Source organism: Xiphophorus hellerii, chromosome 15 (assembly GCF_003331165.1).
Source record: "Xiphophorus hellerii strain 12219 chromosome 15, Xiphophorus_hellerii-4.1, whole genome shotgun sequence".
Classification (NCBI taxonomy): domain Eukaryota; kingdom Metazoa; phylum Chordata; class Actinopteri; order Cyprinodontiformes; family Poeciliidae; genus Xiphophorus; species Xiphophorus hellerii.
In genome coordinates, this window is record NC_045686.1 from 12,289,355 (window position 1) to 12,308,434 (window position 19,080).

Sequence of the window (19,080 nt, forward strand, 5' to 3'; positions counted from 1 at the left end):
TTATTTAGACTTATGAACATTTTTATTTTACACTAAGAAATGCTCAAATGTCATCTTTGGTGCATCTATAATGTCTAATTTCCTCTTCAAAGCAAACACTTATCTTTAACTTTTAAACTCAGAAAGGTCAGAAACAGGGCAACTTTAGTAGTTTGCTAAACCTCTGATCAAACTCAATGTCCTGGAGAGATGCATTAAGCACTGAGCACGCATGAGTCTATTTACATAAATATGACCTCAGGGTGCTATTAACATTCATCTTAGGAAGCAATTCCTCCCCATTCCATCCCAGCAAGCCCTGTCAAGTTGTGATTCGGCTCAATCCATCATCAGCACTGCTGAAGCAACAGCCGAGGCCAAGCTTCACTTACTCCTTTTACATCCTTTAATAGCTTTTGAATTCAATAACTCGTTGCACCTTAGTGTTATTATTAAGCTACAATAGAACTCATTTATTATCTTGGTGTGAAAGAAATCGTTTTCTTTTTTTTTCCAAATCTTTTTTTTTTTTTTATCCCTGTGTTCTAGGTGGATGTACTAAAAGCAGACATGGAGAGCGCGGAGTGGAAGATTTTGGAGAACCTTGTTCTGGAAGGAGTCCTGGACTCTGTGGGTCAACTGCTGCTGGAACTTCACCTGCACTGGGCGGGCTTTGAGGTGGCCGGCGATGACCCGTCTGTGGTGCGGTTCTGGTTCAGCCTGCTAAAGGAGCTCGAACGAGCAGGTTTTCGCCTCTTTCACGTCCACAGCAATCCGAACAAACCTCATCTTTTTTTACACAAGAACATCTTGAATGCCAGCAGCGCCTACACCCTGAGCTGGGTGAACGTATGGTGGAAGCCTTCATGGACGGCACATAAACATAAAAAATTAATTTTTTAGACTCTGTCTCTGGTCTGTGACGACCTCTCACATAGATGAAGTAATTACTTCCAGAGACTCTGTATTTGTTGGCTGCAGGTCAGCCTGATTTAGACATGCTTGAAGCCTGGCTCACAGCCAGCCGTTCCCTCTTCATAAACATCTACGGCCAACAGACCACACAGGTTGTACAGTGGATAAAAACATAATATAAACATAATGTTCCAAGGAGAAGGTAAATGAAAGAACCTCCCTCTTTGAAAGAGGAATATAACAAAGAAGCAATTTATACTGCCTACAAAAGGCAGTATGCTATTTACAAGAATACAATCCTTCTCCAGACACTTTATAAGGTACAGCTTGCTAGTATCTTTTCCTTTTCCCTTCAGAGCATTGATTCAACAATGTGTCAGAAACATTCTTCACAGATTTTCTTGAATATTGACATGACAGCATCACACAAATCCTGCTGAGTGGTTGGCTGCACATCCATGATAGGAATCTCTCGTTCTGCCGCATCCCAAATGTGCTCTGTTGGACTGAGATTTGGTGACTGGCAGCCAGTGGAGTACACCGAGATCAGTGTTGTTAAAGAAACCAGCCTGGGAGGGTTTTAGCTGGGCTATGTGGTACTAAGTCATCCACCTCCTACCGCCTGGAAAGTGAAATCATAGTTCCATGTTATCTGACCATCTACCATCTGAATGTAGTAGGTCAAGTGGTCTGATGTTTTCTTGTTTATTCTCTTTGGTGAGCTTGTTTAAACTGTAGCCTCAAATTCTTGTTCTAGCTGGTTGCTACATCACCTAGTAGGGCCATCTGAGGCAGCAGCGCATCTGCTTCAAAGTTTAATATGTGATGCATTCAGGGATGGTATTTTGCATATCATCGTCATTTGAGATACTCTGCCTTGCCATCCATCTTGGGCCAATTTTCCTCTGTCATCAATGAGGTGTCATTGTCCAAACAACTGAAAACATATCCTGTGGATTTTTCTAATTTATCAAGTCATTCTTCTCAAATCACTCCCACTTGTGGCAAGGAACATTATCGTGCTTGAATAGGACACTTCCAGAGGTAAGCATAGTACCCAAAAATTGTACTCAAGTAAGAGAAGAACTACTTAAACATATTTTTACTCAAGTAAAAGTAGAAAGCAGCCTTCCAAGAAATTACTCAAGAGCAAAACCATAAAAAGGTCTACAAAAGTACTGAGTAACTGATAAAATTATCAATCATTTAATATTAAAAACTTACATCATCAGATGGACCAAATATAAAGTCAAAATTTTGGTAATTTAAGGACAATAATTCATACAAGTAGCAAAAACCTATAAAACTTCAACAAAAACTACAGGTGTGTTTAATTGTAGCAAGTAGCGACACGTCATAATAAAATTACTCAAGTAAACGTAAAAAGCACAGCATAGTAAAAATACTCCTAAAAGGACATTTTTTTAAAAAAAAATTACTCAAGTAAATGTAACTGAGTAAATGCAGCTAGTTAGTACCCAACTTCGGCCACTGCCAACAGGTGATGTTTCCATTAATGAGGGTAAATAATGGGGTCAAATGAAAAATCTGGAGAATGTGGCAATTTCTTTTATATGCTTAATCGGAATAATTAATTACTAAAAAATTTTTTACTTTTTTCCCCCTATGAATTTCTTCTACTTTTATGAGATTTAGATTCTTTTGCAAGTGGGTAAAATAAATATTCCAATAGTTTATTGGCACAAACCAGACTTTTAAGTGCTTTCCACAACTTTTTCAATTGAGGTCAATTTACTCTGATCCCCAGAACCAGAACCAGACATGCTCTCTCTCATTCGGAATGTGTAAAGACAGACATCTGGGGTTTTATCTTTATTCTTTTTCCTCTTACATCACCGCAACAACCCAACGTTTATCTGAGTTCACGTTGCTGGTTTGTTGTCGTTTCTCCTCCTGATCCTTTAAAACGATTTGAGTTGCTTTGCTGCTCAAAATGTGCTGTAGAAATAAATTTGCCTTGCCTTAGGTCGGGGGTCAGGCTCAGGGTAAAGGGAATTTTGTGGGTCTAATTTCTAGATCTAGAATAAAATATCAAATCACACTGCTGTTGAGTGCAGATAAGATCAAATGTTACACACGCTCAGCTTATTTATCTTTTCCTGACTGTGTTTGATGATGGTTAAAGAAATACACTTTGCACCACAAATCAGTTTTGATTTCTAAAATAGGAAATGGGCAGAATGTTTATTTCCACAAAAGGATGTTTAGATGATTAAAAACACTTTGTAGAACAAGACATTTAAAAAAGAACACAGAACACTACTACAAATAGAAAAACGTGTGTCGACCCTATAATATTTCTTTCGCCATATCATTGTTAAAGATTCCAATATGCTCATTCTTGTACACACACAATATAATATGTACATATTTGAGCTCTTATCTCAAGATACAAAAATACACTTAAACAAATAGACTGGATACCAGCCTGTTGGCTTTCACTCAAAATTATTTAATAAAGTCCAAGAATCACTGACTTCTGCACATAATTTTAGACGCCATCAGTTAGTCCCAGAGTTTGATCTGTCCATCCCAGCCACAGGTGATGACCTTCGAGGTTTCGTGCGGATGCCACAGAGCACTGATGCAAACTTTGTCGTGAGCCTTGATCCTGTGATAGAGCTTGGTGGTCTTCCAGTCCCAGATGTTCAGCTTTCCATCTGCATCCCCCGATACCACATAGCTAGAAGAAAGAAAACAGTTCAGTTGGAGGGTAAAGGTGGAATACGTGGCTTTAAAATCTAGTCTTTTTTTTCTGTCAGAAGTTGTGGTGCTGCAATGAATAATGACAGGAAGTTGGAGCACCTGTAAACCAATGTGGGCAGTGGTGGGTGAGACATGGACAAAAATTAAATCAAAAGGAAGCTGGATTGCCAAAGTTCATGTAATTATAGATTTTTTTCTTCTCAGCTCTTACAAAACAAATTAATAAGGAAGCCTTATAGTAATAAAACCCTCTGTTGAAATGTTACATTTATAGATAGACTGTTACCTGTAACTACTACTGTTATTTTGACTTTGAGATGGACTAAAATAAATACACACTGAATTTAATATTTTATTTCTGCTTATTAGATAAAAGTGTATCATAAGCCTGGTGATCCACCAAGTTTATAATACACTGGGGAAAACCCTGTACGTCATACAGCCATTTTCTGTGGCATCTATTAAACTGCAGGAACAGCATGATGGAAAATTTCAGTAGACAATGATTTTATAAAAGCTTGCTATATGCTTAATAGCCTTGCCAAGATATCAGTACCTATTTTGGCCATGTAGTAAGTTTGTCTTAAAGTCTACTTTCTCTGTTTTTAGATAGGCAGTACATTTAAACATTACCATGACAGTTTTTTTGTTAGGTTTTTTGGGGTTTTTTTTACTGCTGTACTTTCATTCATTAATTTATTCATAGGTTTTATTTGTCATTGTTATTTGTAAAAACTTCTTCTGGTTTCCGTGAGGGTACCATTGCGTTCAATCAGAAAACACCCTACCTCATGTCTGGGGAGAAATCCACTTGGCAGGCGTAGCCGGCTACCATGTGACCTTTGAAAATTTTCTTTTTGTTCAGTCTGAAGCGATTCTGGGCTCCAAAGATAAGAATCTGGTTGTCCATGGACTGGCACGCCAGCCATTTACCTGAAATTAGAAACAAGCATGTGTAAACAACGGGAGAAACTCGTCTCTCCCAAGCACAGTTTAAAAGTGTCGGCAATGCAGCACAAGATGTTTGAAACTAAGGGGGGAAAAATGTTTATTATCAAGTGAAGTAGCATTAAAGCTACAAGATTGTACAGAACATTTTAAATTGCCTGTTAGCTCACTACTTGGCCTCATTTGCATGGCTCTGTACAGCCAGAGGTCTAACAAGCAGACACTGAGATCTTTGATGTCGTACTTTTATGCCATTGCCAGTCTAGTTGTAAACCTGGCATCTAAATTCAGGACTCAAACATTTTAGCTAGAAAAACAGCAAAAACTTGACTCAGGGATAAAACTTTTAAAATAAAAGGAGGACAGTTCCCCAAGAAGGGCATGGACCCATCATTCTACCTTCATTAAATTAGAAAGAGTGAAGCAATTTTAGAAAATTAGGAAGGCTTTCTCATCATTAGGTGCTCAATTATAATCTGTTTCGCGCTGTGTTTCAGCTCTTGACATGACGACAGTTTCAAGTCACTACACAGCAAAGGGAAGCAGTAAATCACTTTCAGAGCATCACACAACTCACTGCACCTCTTAACAGGAACATGATTATTAATGAGGTATGAAAGCAAGGTATCCAGTCGGTGTGTACGTGCGTGTTACATTCCTCTTCAGAAAAAAAACAGAAGCTTTAAAAAGCCCCAAAATGTCTACTGTAATAGGAACAGGAGAGCAAAAACAACTTTTAGTGAAATAGGAAGACACAGGGGACTCAAAAGAACAAGAGACTGTAGATGTGGCGCGAGGGGGGTTAGGTGTTATTTAGGCGTAAGAGAAAATTGAATAATTTCCCACTGAGAAGACATTCATTATTCACACACTGAGGAAAAACAAATCATGTTGGGACAAATACAAACTTCAACCAGAAGGAGGAAAGGGAGTAAAAGAGAACATGAAGGGAAAGGGATTTAGGCAGGTGGAGAAGAGAGAGAAAAAGCTGAGTAAGGCCCTAGCTGAAGATGATGGGCTGCAACACAGAGCCTATTAATTGGAAAACCAAGAGCTGGAGTTAAAGTGGAATGTCCATTTCTGTTAGTGTTCCTTATACAACTTGGTTGCTGTCAGATTCAGTTTCTATTCCCACTCAAAGCTTTGCAAACAAAATAGAAAAAGGCAAGATTAATCTAACCTAGTGTGCAAAATCTGCATAATAACCCCGAATGCCCTTGTCACACATCTTGATCTGTTCTTAATAAGCATCTGACAACATCAATATTCAGTACAACTGAGACACAGTGCCAGCAGCAAGCCTGCACTACATAAATCATAATACTAATTTCCAACATGCCTGGACTCAATAGATCTGCCCATAAGGAATAGACTGACATTTGGAAAGACGCACTTCTTCACTTCCTTGGCGGGTTCTAATGGGAACATCAATAACGCGTTCAGATCTGTATGTTAATTATGACGCTAAACCGAGGAAACAGTTTGCTTATCGCTGCAAAAAAAAAAAAAGGGGGGAGAAAGAGAAGCAGCAGGTCTGGGTCTGTTGGTCGAAAAAAAATTCCCTATCAGCACTTTTAAATGTTTGTAGTTTAGATGCTTTAGGTGGACGGGTACATCTGGGATTTAAATGCTTTACGATTTTATGTCTTGGTGTATCAGTGGACCTTAATAAATCAGTGTCATTTTAAAGTTTCTTTAATTTGTAATTAAGTTCTAAAGTGAAACTCCTGTTATATAGATTCATTGCATACACAATATGATTCTTTTCAAGTACTTGTTACTTAGTCAGGGCTTGTTCTGCATGAATAATTACAGCACCATACTTTGTGACATAGAGGTGATTGGCCTGCCGTTCTGCTGAGGTTTTAAGGAAGCCTGGGTTGCATCCATCCCTATTGCTTATGCGCCCTTCTATAACAAGTTTTCTTTTCACTTACTTGTATGCTTGGATTAGTGTATGAAAGAGTTAGCCTCTTTTAGTGGGTATCAATTAGGAATGGGCAATAAATCAAAAATATATATATTGTGATAAAAATACATCATCAATACAAAAAGAAAATATGTCCAATAGAATTTCACTGAACTCCGGTCCAGAACCACACAGCATTCTGGGGGATGTAGTCAGAGGAAAAGCTTTAGTAGCTCAACCTCTCACGACCAGGTGGCATCAATTAACTCACTCACTCATTGGTAACCTAGCAACAACCCATTGAGTAACCTGTGCAGCAGGAGCTCATAAGTGCTTATAAAGAAAAGACAACGATGTGGAGTGAAAAGAGAAAATGAGTGCAACAGCTCATAAGAAAATTGTACATAAAACAGGAAAGGTGACATCACCAGTTCATATATTTAAAGCAGAAAACAAATCAATACAAAACAAATAATTATAGACAGATATGAAACACATTCATTGTGATTTCTGCCATATCGTCCAGCCCCAGTCTCAATATCTGCCAGCTTGACAAATGACAAGTCAGCAGTCTTCTGTAATATTGTACAACACTTTGGTGTTATCATTTCGTAATCATGACAATGAACAAAACATACGGCCCTTCCCAGTGCCAAATAATATGGTTTGCAACAGATGCAAAGGTCTTTGTTTATAGCAATTCACAAAGTTTGTAACCAGGTGGGAAGCTTCAGTCTGAGAAACTCAGAAATCCAGTCTACCAACAATACAGAAACTCTTTAGACTGGCTCAGTTTATACCAACTTGTTCTTCAGATCTCATGCTGTTTTACTCCTCTGAGAAATGGCCAACCTGGGGCAGTATGAATCTACATCAGTGTGATAATGTAGGTTTGTATTCCCTCGAGTCCTCCGCTCTATGCTGCAGTTTGTGTGTATTTGAGTTTTTTATTTTGTTTTTTTTTTTTTGCAATAATCAGGCGACTCACCATTGGGAGATAGAGTCACAGCTGGCATGGAGTGCATACTGGGCTCAGCGATGTACTTGAAGTCCACAGGGATGTCCCTGAAAGACACAAAGCCTGGTGATCCCATATGATGACGGATTAAACACCGATTCAGCCTCCATAACCCCAAAGGGAAACAGTTAATGAACCTCTCTGTTAACCTCTGCTGTTCTATCTGTGAGCTTGAAAATACTTAACACCCACAGCAAAACAGCAGCTGTGGAACAGCAAAATTATCAGTCTAGTTAGAGCACGTAAATATCTGAATAAAATCTGAAAGCTTTTGATGTTGAACCATGACTGTACAAACAACCAATTATTTACAAAATCCTTATTTGCTCTCCTCACGCTGTCGCCAGTCCTTTCATGCTCTCTCTGTTTGTCTGCTTTGGCAGAGATGTGCAACTATTTGATCTTAATTGGTTTGAAGCATCTTTCACATTTACAGCTCTCTGTGTTTGTCTCCGTCATTATGAATGGAAAGGGCTTTGCTTGGTCATTGGGGAAGTATTAAAAAAATAAAGTTACTCAATGTCACTAATGTCTCTCTGTGTCTTTCTCAGCACATTCGCATCGGAAGTGTGCTTAAGAGTTTTAATCCTGAACTGATCCTGCCATCTGTTTACACTGAGTTATATCAGTCTTCTAATGTGACGGGGAACAGCTGGATTTAAATGAAAGCAGTTTCACCAAACTAATAAGAGGGAATAAGAGAGTAAAAGATGGGAAACAATATTTCTGCAGATTTCTGGAAGAGAACTCTAAGATTTTTATTACATAATTTAAGAACTACAGGAATTCTGAACTTAATTATGTCATAGCTATTATTTACTTTATTTAATTGCATAAACAATTTAAAAAAGTACAGAAATATACACTCTCCTATGTCAAATGAACCAATAACCAATGTAACATTTTGATTTTAATCCCCTAAACATAAAAATAAACACATTTAGGAAATAGAACTTTATTGTCTGTTTAACTTTCTACTTATTTATATACATTTGATTATTTTGTTTAAATTACAAAAATAAATTCTTAAAATATAATTTATGACAGTACTGGAAATCTGAACAAGGAGTATGAAGTGTTTTAGGACTCAAATTAAATTCAACAAGTAAAGTTTTTGAAGTCCTGTGGTAGAGCTGTAGAGAGAAATGGAACAACAAATACAATTTTTGTCTAAGGGACATTATTGACTAATAAACGTGTGTTTACAGTGAGAAGACAACAAGATTTTTATAAGGATCTGGTCCATAGTAAAAATCGGGCTGGAAAGTTTCTTGCTTAAAAGGCTAATTTAAACTGAAATAAACCAGAGAAACCATGGAAGACATAGAAGTTTGCTGACCATAAATTGCAACAGTTATTTTCATAATTGTATTTATTTTTTTCCTCAGGCGCATGTTAACAAATATTAAGCTAAACTCTCAGATTGATTATCCTAAAAACCTTCATCTATACTTGTTCCCTAATCATAAACCACTGCTTTAGATTAATTTATTTCCCAGACACATCTGATGTATGTAAATATATGAAAAAAAAACATGTAAGCTTAAATACATATAGGTATTTACGTCTTGTGGATATTTAATCTGTAAATCTGTGCCCAACCTTTCTCTTCAGTCAATATGCGTCTTCTGGCCAATTCAAATAATTGTCAGGCAATTAATCTGGTCAACAACTCGTTGATTTACTCCCACGGTTTTGTCTCCCAGGAGACAATGTGGAAAACAGCCTCTCAGGCTACAGCTGATTGGCTTCTTCTGGTCTTTTCAAGATCCACATTTGCTCTCTGTTTCTAAATTTAAAAATATAGAAGATTTTTTTATGCAGTTGGAAAAAGAAACTAGGAGGTTCTTAGCACTAAAAATATAAAGCAGAGGATAAAACTCCTTATTCTAAATATTAAGGCCTTATATAAATATTTACAATCTTTGAGACAGAAACAGCAGAGCTTGTTTATATCCCCATAGACCCTGGAGCCAATAAACATATCATTGTTGGTGGTCTGTCTTGACTGTCTGCTGACACCAAACAAACCAGGACACATTAGCATTGCAACAACAAAAATAAAAGTGAATATTAATAGGGATTTTATAATCAAGAGTTCATATTCTGGTTAAGAATATTCAAAATGGAGCATTTAAGACAAAGATACCGCATCCTTTAATTTGTAGTCTTTACTCACCACTCCCAGACTCGCAAACTCTTATCGTCTGACGTGCTGACAAAGCGGCGATTTTCGTCAACAAAGGTGATAGTGTTGACAGCACCCAGGTGGCGATCGTACTCCTGAACCACCTCGCTCGTCCTGATGTCCCACTGTCCAGCAAACACGAGCAGAAAGCAAAACAGAAACCAGGGAAGTAAACACTCAAACCCCAAACAAGTCTAAACAAACAGGATGATCTGAACAGCCAGGGAAGAATCAACCATAATAAAAAAGTGTCAGCATACATTGTTCTAAGCCAAGAGAAGATCAGATGGATGACTGTGGGAGTTTCCTCCTTTGAGGAAATATTCAATCTGTGTCAGCGCTGAGAAATTGTTCAACTACAGTGAAGTGATGACAGCGATTAGCAATCAAACGGCCTCGGATTTGAACATCAATATATTTTTGGAGAAGATCTTGCATGAATTAAGACGTAAAAAAGTTTCCACGCAGATGCTACCACCCCCAGGCAAGAAAACAAACAAAAAACATGCATGCAGTTCTGTCCAATTTCATTTGTGCTCTTTTATTTAAATCCTCCCTTTGGGGCCAGCAGCCATCTGTGCTCGTCGCCCAGAGGACAGCTGCATGATTTAACGTAAGCCCCGATTGAGATAACAAATGCAGTTCATACCGATAGTTAGGGAGCAGAGCTGGTGCTTTCTTTTTATATATCTTTTAATAGTCTATTCTTAGAAGAAATATATATAAAATCCTTCAGCTCCATTTGTCCTCAGGATGTTATGACCACACAAACTTTTATGTGATGTGATGGTTGCACTACATTACACTGTTTTCTTCACTGCTTGTGTGCAGCTTGTGATTAATGACTTGCTCTAGTCCTGTCATCCACTGATCCCCCTGCAAGTTCCACACAGATATGTACACAAGTGCTGAAGTTTGAGAGAGAAGTGTAGTTCATGCTCCTGTGAGCTCAGGCTCAAAACATGGAAACTGTAGTGCATCTGCCCTGCCGACACAAGCAGATTGCTCGCTGTCCTTTACCTGAACAATCTTCTTATCCGACATCCCAGCCACAAAAAGACTCTGCTTGTCCTCATCTGGATTGAACTTGACGCAGTAGGGTACCTTCCTGTTTGTGAAGCGAGAGATACACTGGCCTGTGGAGAGGGAAGTAAATTGAAAGTCAGGGTTCCAGAAAAATCCATTGTTTCTTCTTTTTTTCTTTTCTCCATTAAGGCACACTAAAGCTGTCCACAACTTAAAGAACACAGTCTGCAACTTTTATTGCTGTGGAGCTCAATCCGCAGGAGGAGCGACAAGTCAGCTGGAAAACAGAAAATGCTGTTTACTTCTGGTCATTCTGCGAGGAAGATAGTGCTGCTGAAGGAATACAAAACTGCAATGGGGACTTTTCAATCAAATCTACCTGCTACTGGGACAGAGTTAGATAAATGATCTCTATCACACAGAAATCAACAAAACAGACAACAATTTAAGAAATATCATTTTTTTTAAACAAATCAACAAGTGGGGGATTAAACTCTTTTCTGCCCTCTGCTGGAGAAGCATTCTTCAACTTAAAGGGGTGTCAAATTTCAACAGAACAGAGGGAGGACGTAAAGAGTATTCATTTTACACAGAGACATAGACAAAGATAGCTGTTTGTTTGCTATTTAGTTCAATCAAGACTCACTCTAAAGGTAAAAGCTAACAAAATGCGTTTCACAGCAATAAATGTCAAAAGTGCTTCCTGGCGGTGTCTGCACCACATGACAAAGCAACATATCTGTTCAGCCATCTTAAATCAGAACTTGGACTGGTCTATAAACAACAAATTAGAGATGCACCGATTCGATATTAATATCTGTATTGGTCCCAATACTGTAAGAAATTCTAGATATCAGTGACAATGTGACCGATCCGTAAGGGCAGATCTATTCAGTCTACTTCTATGCTTAGTGCTCTGAACAATGGAATGCTTTATTATTTACCGGTATTTTACATCTTATTTAGAATTCACAATTGCACTTTCTGAAAAATTTGGAAGAAGGTTTGTTGCAGTTTATTTTTACATGTTTGATCAAGATAGTCAACCTATTGTTTTTGTCAATTTCTTTATTATTTATTTTACATTGACTTCTAATTCCACAGACTGAACAAATGAACGTTGTGTTTTTACATGTTAGACCAAGCTTGTGAAGATATTGGTGTACTTAAGTGGTGAAGAGTAATCAAATATTTTTTTTAATTCAGTACATTTATGTCTGAAACGTTTAAAGTCAATTCAGCACTTTTCCCATTTTCCTATTTTATTTCTCAAAGTTTTAAATTTATTTCCACTGTAAATATTTTTGCACTGAATTGTTGATTTAATTTACATTTTATTAGACTATCACTCATTTAGTGCTGCACAGTGTCATCACAATATCCATGTGTGCAATAACACAGTCACAAAGACTTGGTAGGATATTATATATAAAATGTAATATTCTACAAAATCCTATATTTGGATATTAAATTTCAAGTGCCAAAAATCCAAATTCTACTTGTGGGGTTCAATAAGAGGTTGTCAAAGAAAATTGTGACAAAATACATTGTTCTTTTTGTGTAATTGATACATTGATTCCCTCAAATCCGTGGATTAGTCAAGATTTCAATTAGGAATGCACAATATATTGGGACTAGCATCCACATCAGTCGATATCAATCAATTTTTAGCATAGCGGTATTTCCCTGAAATACCGATTTGGTTCCTCCAAATGCATCTTGGTAAACAGAAGCAAAGTGTGTAGAGATGCAAGAGATGGAGCTTACCTGTCTCAGAGTCCCACAGTTTAAGGTAGCGGTCGTATGCAGCACTGAGGAACTGAGTCCCACTGTTGTTGAAGCAAATGTCTCGCACTGCTTTGCTGTGACCTAATACACAACAAAATCGAAGCATTTATAAGCATACAACTACCTCAATAAAATCATATTTTTACACTCAAAAAAAATATGGCAAATTTTGCCTCAGATGACTTATTGCTTTCTGGCAAAATTATTTCATGATTACACATGGGGAAGATGAGAAAGGGAAAATGTTTAGCAGAGCCTAATGAGAGAAAGGCTAAAACAAAAATTACAAGCCATAATTACGTCTTCAGTGTTTGCATGCTCTATTTTTCTTCTAATTCCTGTCTTCAACTGTCTGGCTCTTCCTCATACAGGAAGGTGATTTGAGATCCCTGCAGTCTGACTATTTGCAGCTGTCTCCCTTGTTAAAAACAGCTTTTATCAGAGGTATGCTGTTTCCACAGTGATAACAGAGCCCACTGAGGCTAAGCACCTGTCTGCACTCTTCCTCTAACCAGGCCTGCTGGCAGACCAAAGGCAACAGCACCGCCACTGAAAGCCTTGCTGATGTGTGTGCAGAAACGCACATACATTACTACCACTGAAAACAGGTCACACAAGTAAGCAAATATCCCCCGTGTCCCAGGCTGAATTAAAATATGAAAATATCACTGATTGATATTCATGAATTTCCCTACTCTCGCTGTTCCCTGTTCTACTAAGTGATCCTTCGGGTTGGGTGCTTCAAACCAGTCCACATTCTGTGCAGCGTTCAGTCAAAGTGGGTACTTCAAGCAGAAGTTTACAGAGCGACATATGCATTTAAAATGGAAGACCAGTAAGTTGTATATTTTAATTTATGGTAAATGTACATGTACTGGAAAGAGTCCAATCCCTCAGAAAAATATTACAACTTCAGAATAGAAAAATAAATATTACATAGCTGATCATTAAATGCAGAGCAATGTTAATATTCACCCAGCAACATAACTAAATACTTCTCAAACTGCATTAGATAAATTGTGTGTATATACAGTACAGACCAAAAGTTTGGACACACCTTTCTAATTCAATGGGTTTTCTTTGTTTTCATGACTATTTATAAGGCAAGAAATCCCACTTATTAACCTGACAGGGCACACCTATGAAGTGAAAACCATTTCAGGTGACTACCTCTTGAAACTCATCAAGAAAATGCAGAGTGTGTGCAAAGCAGTAATCACAGCAAAAGGTTGCTACTTTGAAGAAACTAGAATATAAGGGGTATTTTCAGTTGTTTTGCACTTTTTTGTTTAGTGCATATTTCCACATGTGTTATTCATAGTTTTGATGCCTTCAGTGTGAATCTAAAAATGTCAATAGTCATGAAAATAAAGGAAACTCATTGAATTAAAAGGTGTGTCCAAACCTTTGGTCTGTACTGTATATATATAAATCTGTATAGATATCCGTACGTTCGTACAGACAGACAGACAGACAGACAGACAGATAGATAGATTTTTATCAGTATTGCCTTACATATTGACTCTTGTTATTTCATTCATTAATAACTGGGTTTCCTCTCCCCCTCCACACCGCTTCTCCATGTTCTGTGCCCTCCCTTGCCCCTCGTTCCCTTCAGCCCCTGGGCTGCTGAATTATGCATGTTCTGTGAAGGAGCTGACAAGCAGAACCAAAGCTGCAAACAATCTCTATCCTGACAGTGTGCTGTCAGGGAGGAGTAGCAGAGTGTCTTGCTTGCATTAGCCTAAAAACACTCAAACCTGGAATAATAAATATTTCTCTGTATGTATAATTAAATTTAAAACACAGCATCTCTGTCAGTGGTCAGCAGATTTAAATGTTCCAGTTACGCTGAGCTCATATCTGTCACTGCCGTGCATTTCCCAAAAGGCTATGTTTATTCAGTGCTTGAGCATATTTTCTGTCAGCATGTTTGCAGATGACATGCTATTGGTCAGGAACTCTTGATGGATGCAGCACTCAAAATTACATAAAAAAAGATTCATCACCAGTTGACAACTTTAAAATCAAACATAGATTTAACAAAAAATGCTTACTTACCAATAAATGTGCGGAGACACCTCCTCTCTCCATAGACCTCCCACAGCTAGAGAGAATTAGACACATCGAAACATGGCCTGATCAGTACAGAGCATTTATGTGCTCAATGTTGTGCAAATTTGTACACTATTTGTACACTAAAATAGTCAACCAAAATAATCAAATGCACTGATCCAAGTTTTTCCAGGGTGAAACTAATAGCTATACCACATGAGTAAAATATGTGCTGCAGGCTGGCTGATAAAGGTTGCTCTTTTGTATCCAAGAGAAAACAAAGGAATTAACCCCATTTATACATCAAAGCACATCAAAGTATCTAATGACCTTAAACAGTTAATTAGATACAAAAAAAGTGAATCAAACACATGTTTCTGATTAATGTGCTTATAGATCAAAACAGTGGAAGTTTGACGTTTTCATAAAAAACACATTTCCCACTATTGGATGAAAGAAAAAAATGCATAGTCTGATTTGGTTTCTTACAGTATTTCCATTCCAAAATTTCCTACTCATACTCAATGTTTTAGACTTTTCTATCAATATAAAATGACATCATGGACATATGCACAAAACATAAGTTTGGTTTTAATATCTGTTCTTTTCTAGTCATTTAATCCAACATTGTTGGTTTCTGATTCAACATCATAGTAGAGTAATAAGTGAAAATATATTAAATTGAAAAATTTGGGTTGTATTATCCTAAGATAAATGCAGATCGTAAAATTATTAACATCTATTATCTTGAGGGTATCAAGAGTCTGTGCTGCTTAAATGACCTTCTGTTATTAGATAACATACCTTGATCTTGCAGTCCATGGAACAGGAGAGCAGAAGATGACCAGACCTGGGATATAATCGGATAGCACTGACACCCTGGAAATATGCAAACATGGAAAGAATAAATTTACTTATTTATCTCTTTCTTATGATAGTATTTGTCAGTACCAATATTATACAGTATTGTACTGCACAGTTTTGCGTTTTATCAAGCTTTTAGGTGTGACAGTTAATAACATTTACCCGAGAGGTTAATGGTTTTCAAAGTAAAGTCACACTTTACACAATAATGTGCCACACATGAATACATTTCAATTCAAAACACTTACAAAGACTGAATAATCCAAAACAGACATGGAGACAAACACTCTCAGTGTTTCTAGTTTTCTTTTTGCATGTCAAAATTTTCAGAGAAAGAAACCAAAGAAATATCAACAAAGCTCACTTTGAGGTTACTTCATTAGCAACAAACCCCCATGTTCTCCTTTTCCACTTACCTTAGTGTGTCCAGACCAGACATGAATCTGTTTCTTTGGCAGGTAACATTTATCTGGAGCATCTGCAGAGCGTAAGTTGACGCCCACATCCTGTGGAACATGGAGGTATGACCTGCCCTGGTAGTCATACATCTCTTTGACTGCAGACAGGAAGAAAGACATAAAATGTGATGTTTTAAACACATTTCAAAAAAAGGAGAGAAAATTTAACTCCTCTCAGTCATTAACTGTGGAAAAATAATATTTTTGATTAATTTCACTAAAAGCCATTGAAAACATAAAAGTATCTTAATTACCGTGAAGAATGGTCTTCTCTTCTCCTGGAGCCTCGTCTTCATTCCTTCCCTTCTTTTGCCTTTTAGCAGTGATCTCATTAAGTTCTTTCTGCTCTTCCTGTACAATAAAATTAATTATGAGGAAACAACCCAACAATTGTCATATTTTATATAATTACAAAGACAGGCCCGGCAAAGTGAATCAGTTTAATCTCAAATGAATGCCCGATTATGAGGGCTTTAACATGGCTGTGTGGGCGAGTGGAGTCACAAAGCCAGTGATAAGTAGCATCTGCTGCACCAAATGTCTGATCTAATGTACAAAAATACTTTAGACTGGATATAAAGGCCTATACAGATGCCTCTCAGTAGCTGCAGAAAAACTGTCCTATTAGAAGCCCTTTAACTTCAGTGCTCCTGCTATGAATTATATTAAAGAATAAAGTACAGAAAGTCTGCTTGCTAATTGTGATTAAAAAGACAATCACATATAATTTACATGTTACAAATGATCAGTAAATCATTATGTAAGCCAGCAATCAAGTTACATTGACATGTTTTCTAGCACATGCAACAATATTTCACCTCTGATGGTTTGGCCACATCTTTTTCGTCCACATATTTCGCCCACGGCCCCAGGAAGTTGTCAATCTCTCCTGCGTCCCCACCTTTGACCTTCTTCCTTTTCTCTGGCTTCTTCTGACCACTTTCAAAGACAGTCAGTCCTGGAGGAAGGAAGGATTACATTAGAGGTATTACAATTGTTTAATAATAACATATATTTATATCAAAGTTATTAAACAAACTAATGTAAAAGATAATTATTATTAATGCACACCTTTGTTTTTTTCAGCCTCTTCCACAGCACCAATATAGCTACAAGAGGAAGCTTCATGTGTGTCAACAGAAGGATCTAAAGCATAACCTACAAGCAGACAGAAGAACATTGTTAGAAAAATGGTGTGCTACCTACCATAGAGGATATAGATCATTTTACCATAAGTAGAGAAAGTCCTTCTTTGCTGTTCAAACATAAAATCATTGACGTGAGCAGGTTCTGCATAGCCAGACAGCATGTTCCTTGGGGCCGACATCTGCTGGGACTTATACGGATTCATTGGCCCAAACTAAAATGAAATGAGCCAACAATTATTATCATTATCATCAAAAAGTGTTGTTTTTAGTGTTACTTGGCAGCACTTAGGACAGTGCTTTCATTGATTTAAGAAAAATCATGTGTTTCTGACCAAATGGTTTTCTAGAACAAGTCGTCCTCTTTTTTTGTAAAATAACATGTATTTCAATAGCAACCGACTTTGTGATTTATAGAAGAGAAAATAAAAAATGGATAAGATGGCAGAAGGATCAGGAACAAAGATCACTTCTCCTAAAAAAGAGAAATCAGAGGTCAACATGAACAAGATTTTTTTTTAAAACAGATACTATGAACCAACCAAAGGATTTTTCAAAAGTATCTTGCCATCAAAAATAAACTAATCTGTACTCAAAGTGCAGCAGTGAAACTAATGTTTTCCCAAGAAAATATTATCTTCATAATTCACAGTGGTTACAGCAAAGCTCAGCACATCGGCACAATTCAATATGAACTATTTTTGTACATGCAATTTTGCAAGGACTTGCCACTGTTGCTCGGACAGAAAGTGTACATTTTCAGGACAAAAGGACAAAAAGAATCTTGACTTTTGATTGCTAATTCATCAAAAAAAATGAGAATGGAAACCAAAAAAAGCCTAATTAGAAAGAGTTATTTTGCTGCTGTAAAACTGACTATCCTGCCACATATGTTGACATATCTAAAAATGAATTTTATATGGCTACTTTTTTGAAGGAACACCGTGTCCTGTCCTGTTTTAGTAGGTAATGAACTCTCTTCTGTGTAGAAGGTCTACAGTGGGTTTAAGGTGTAAGACGTACATTGAGTTACCGTACATCATCTTTTTTACTCGGTATTCAATGGTTATCTGCCCTACAGTCATATATTTATTTAGCTGAATTAATAAGACTTAGTCTTATACATGAAGTATTAAGAAGACTGATGTGAGTGAATCATCGATGCAGACTGAGCATCCGCATAGAGTAGAATGAAATTAAACAACGCTACTGCCAGGTCTCTGCTTCAACATTTAATTCTATCTTAAAAGTTTGGACATTAGTCATGAAACTCTTTTGACTTTCATGTGTACATTTTACGTGCAAACATGTTAGTTTGTAGTTCTGTAATATATTTGTCGAACTTACCTCAGGTGCAAACATCGTTTCATATGTTGGGTTATAAGTGACTTCTTTCAGTGAAGGGTCCAAGTGTATGCCAGTCTCAACAGCCTCCTGACATGGAGACATAAATAATTAGCCAACAATGTTAACCAACTATACTACAACTACAGTTATAAAATACTAAACCAATGAAATTGGAAGTTGAAGGTTGTTCTCTATTTGGAAAGAAATGCGATTAACTAAACCTTGCATTACAATTAATGCTGTTGTAGTACATCCAGATATCTCTATCAGCAAAATAAAAAGCAACAATGGTAAATGTGTAAGCTAAGCTGCTCTCCTACTCCTTTTCCATTTAGTAGATGAAGTTGGCTGTATTATAGTTTAAATACAAAAGCCGCCAACGTCAAGCTAACGTTAGCTAGCCTGCATCTCTTAGCTTACCTTAACAGCGACCTCCGGGGCAGAATTAAGAACAGCCAAAGACATTGTGGGTCCAGACTGCAGAGGTTTAAGGTGAGCCGTAGCATCCGGATGATCCGGATCAACTTTCTCGATACTGGTTTTGGATTCTGACTCGTTTTCGGAGTCGGAATCACTCCCGTACGAAGCGAGGGAAGCTATGGCGGCAGACATGTTGAATGTTGTGAAGTCACCGGAAGCAGGAGGCGGGACATCCGCTGAAAGAAAAAAAGAGGAAACAATACGGGCAGAAATAAAACTTGAAACTTAATTAC

At 37.3% G+C, this 19,080-nt stretch overlaps 2 protein-coding genes across 2 annotated transcripts in view; one reads left to right on the forward strand and one right to left on the reverse strand.

Moving 5' to 3' along the window:
- Positions 1-2,316, forward strand: part of mettl24 (methyltransferase like 24) — a 36,508-nt gene extending 34,192 nt beyond the window's left edge. The window contains exon 5 of the mRNA XM_032585603.1: positions 529-2,316. Within this exon, the coding sequence (XP_032441494.1) occupies positions 529-882 (354 nt within the window). The 3' untranslated portion in view covers positions 883-2,316. The remainder of the gene's footprint in view (positions 1-528) is intronic.
- A 745-nt stretch (positions 2,317-3,061) lies between these two features.
- cdc40 (cell division cycle 40 homolog (S. cerevisiae)) lies at positions 3,062-19,001 on the reverse strand. Its single transcript, XM_032585601.1, has 15 exons — positions 18,788-19,001; positions 18,368-18,454; positions 17,106-17,235; positions 16,947-17,033; positions 16,694-16,833; positions 16,130-16,226; positions 15,834-15,973; positions 15,358-15,432; positions 14,560-14,605; positions 12,478-12,579; positions 10,705-10,820; positions 9,676-9,809; positions 7,467-7,543; positions 4,410-4,554; positions 3,062-3,598 (listed from the first exon to the last, which is right to left on the reverse strand). The coding sequence occupies exons 1-15, from the start codon at positions 18,977-18,979 to the stop codon at positions 3,421-3,423; spliced, it is 1,746 nt and encodes a 581-aa protein (XP_032441492.1). The 5' UTR covers positions 18,980-19,001; the 3' UTR covers positions 3,062-3,420.
- Between the last annotated feature and the right edge of the window lie 79 nt (positions 19,002-19,080).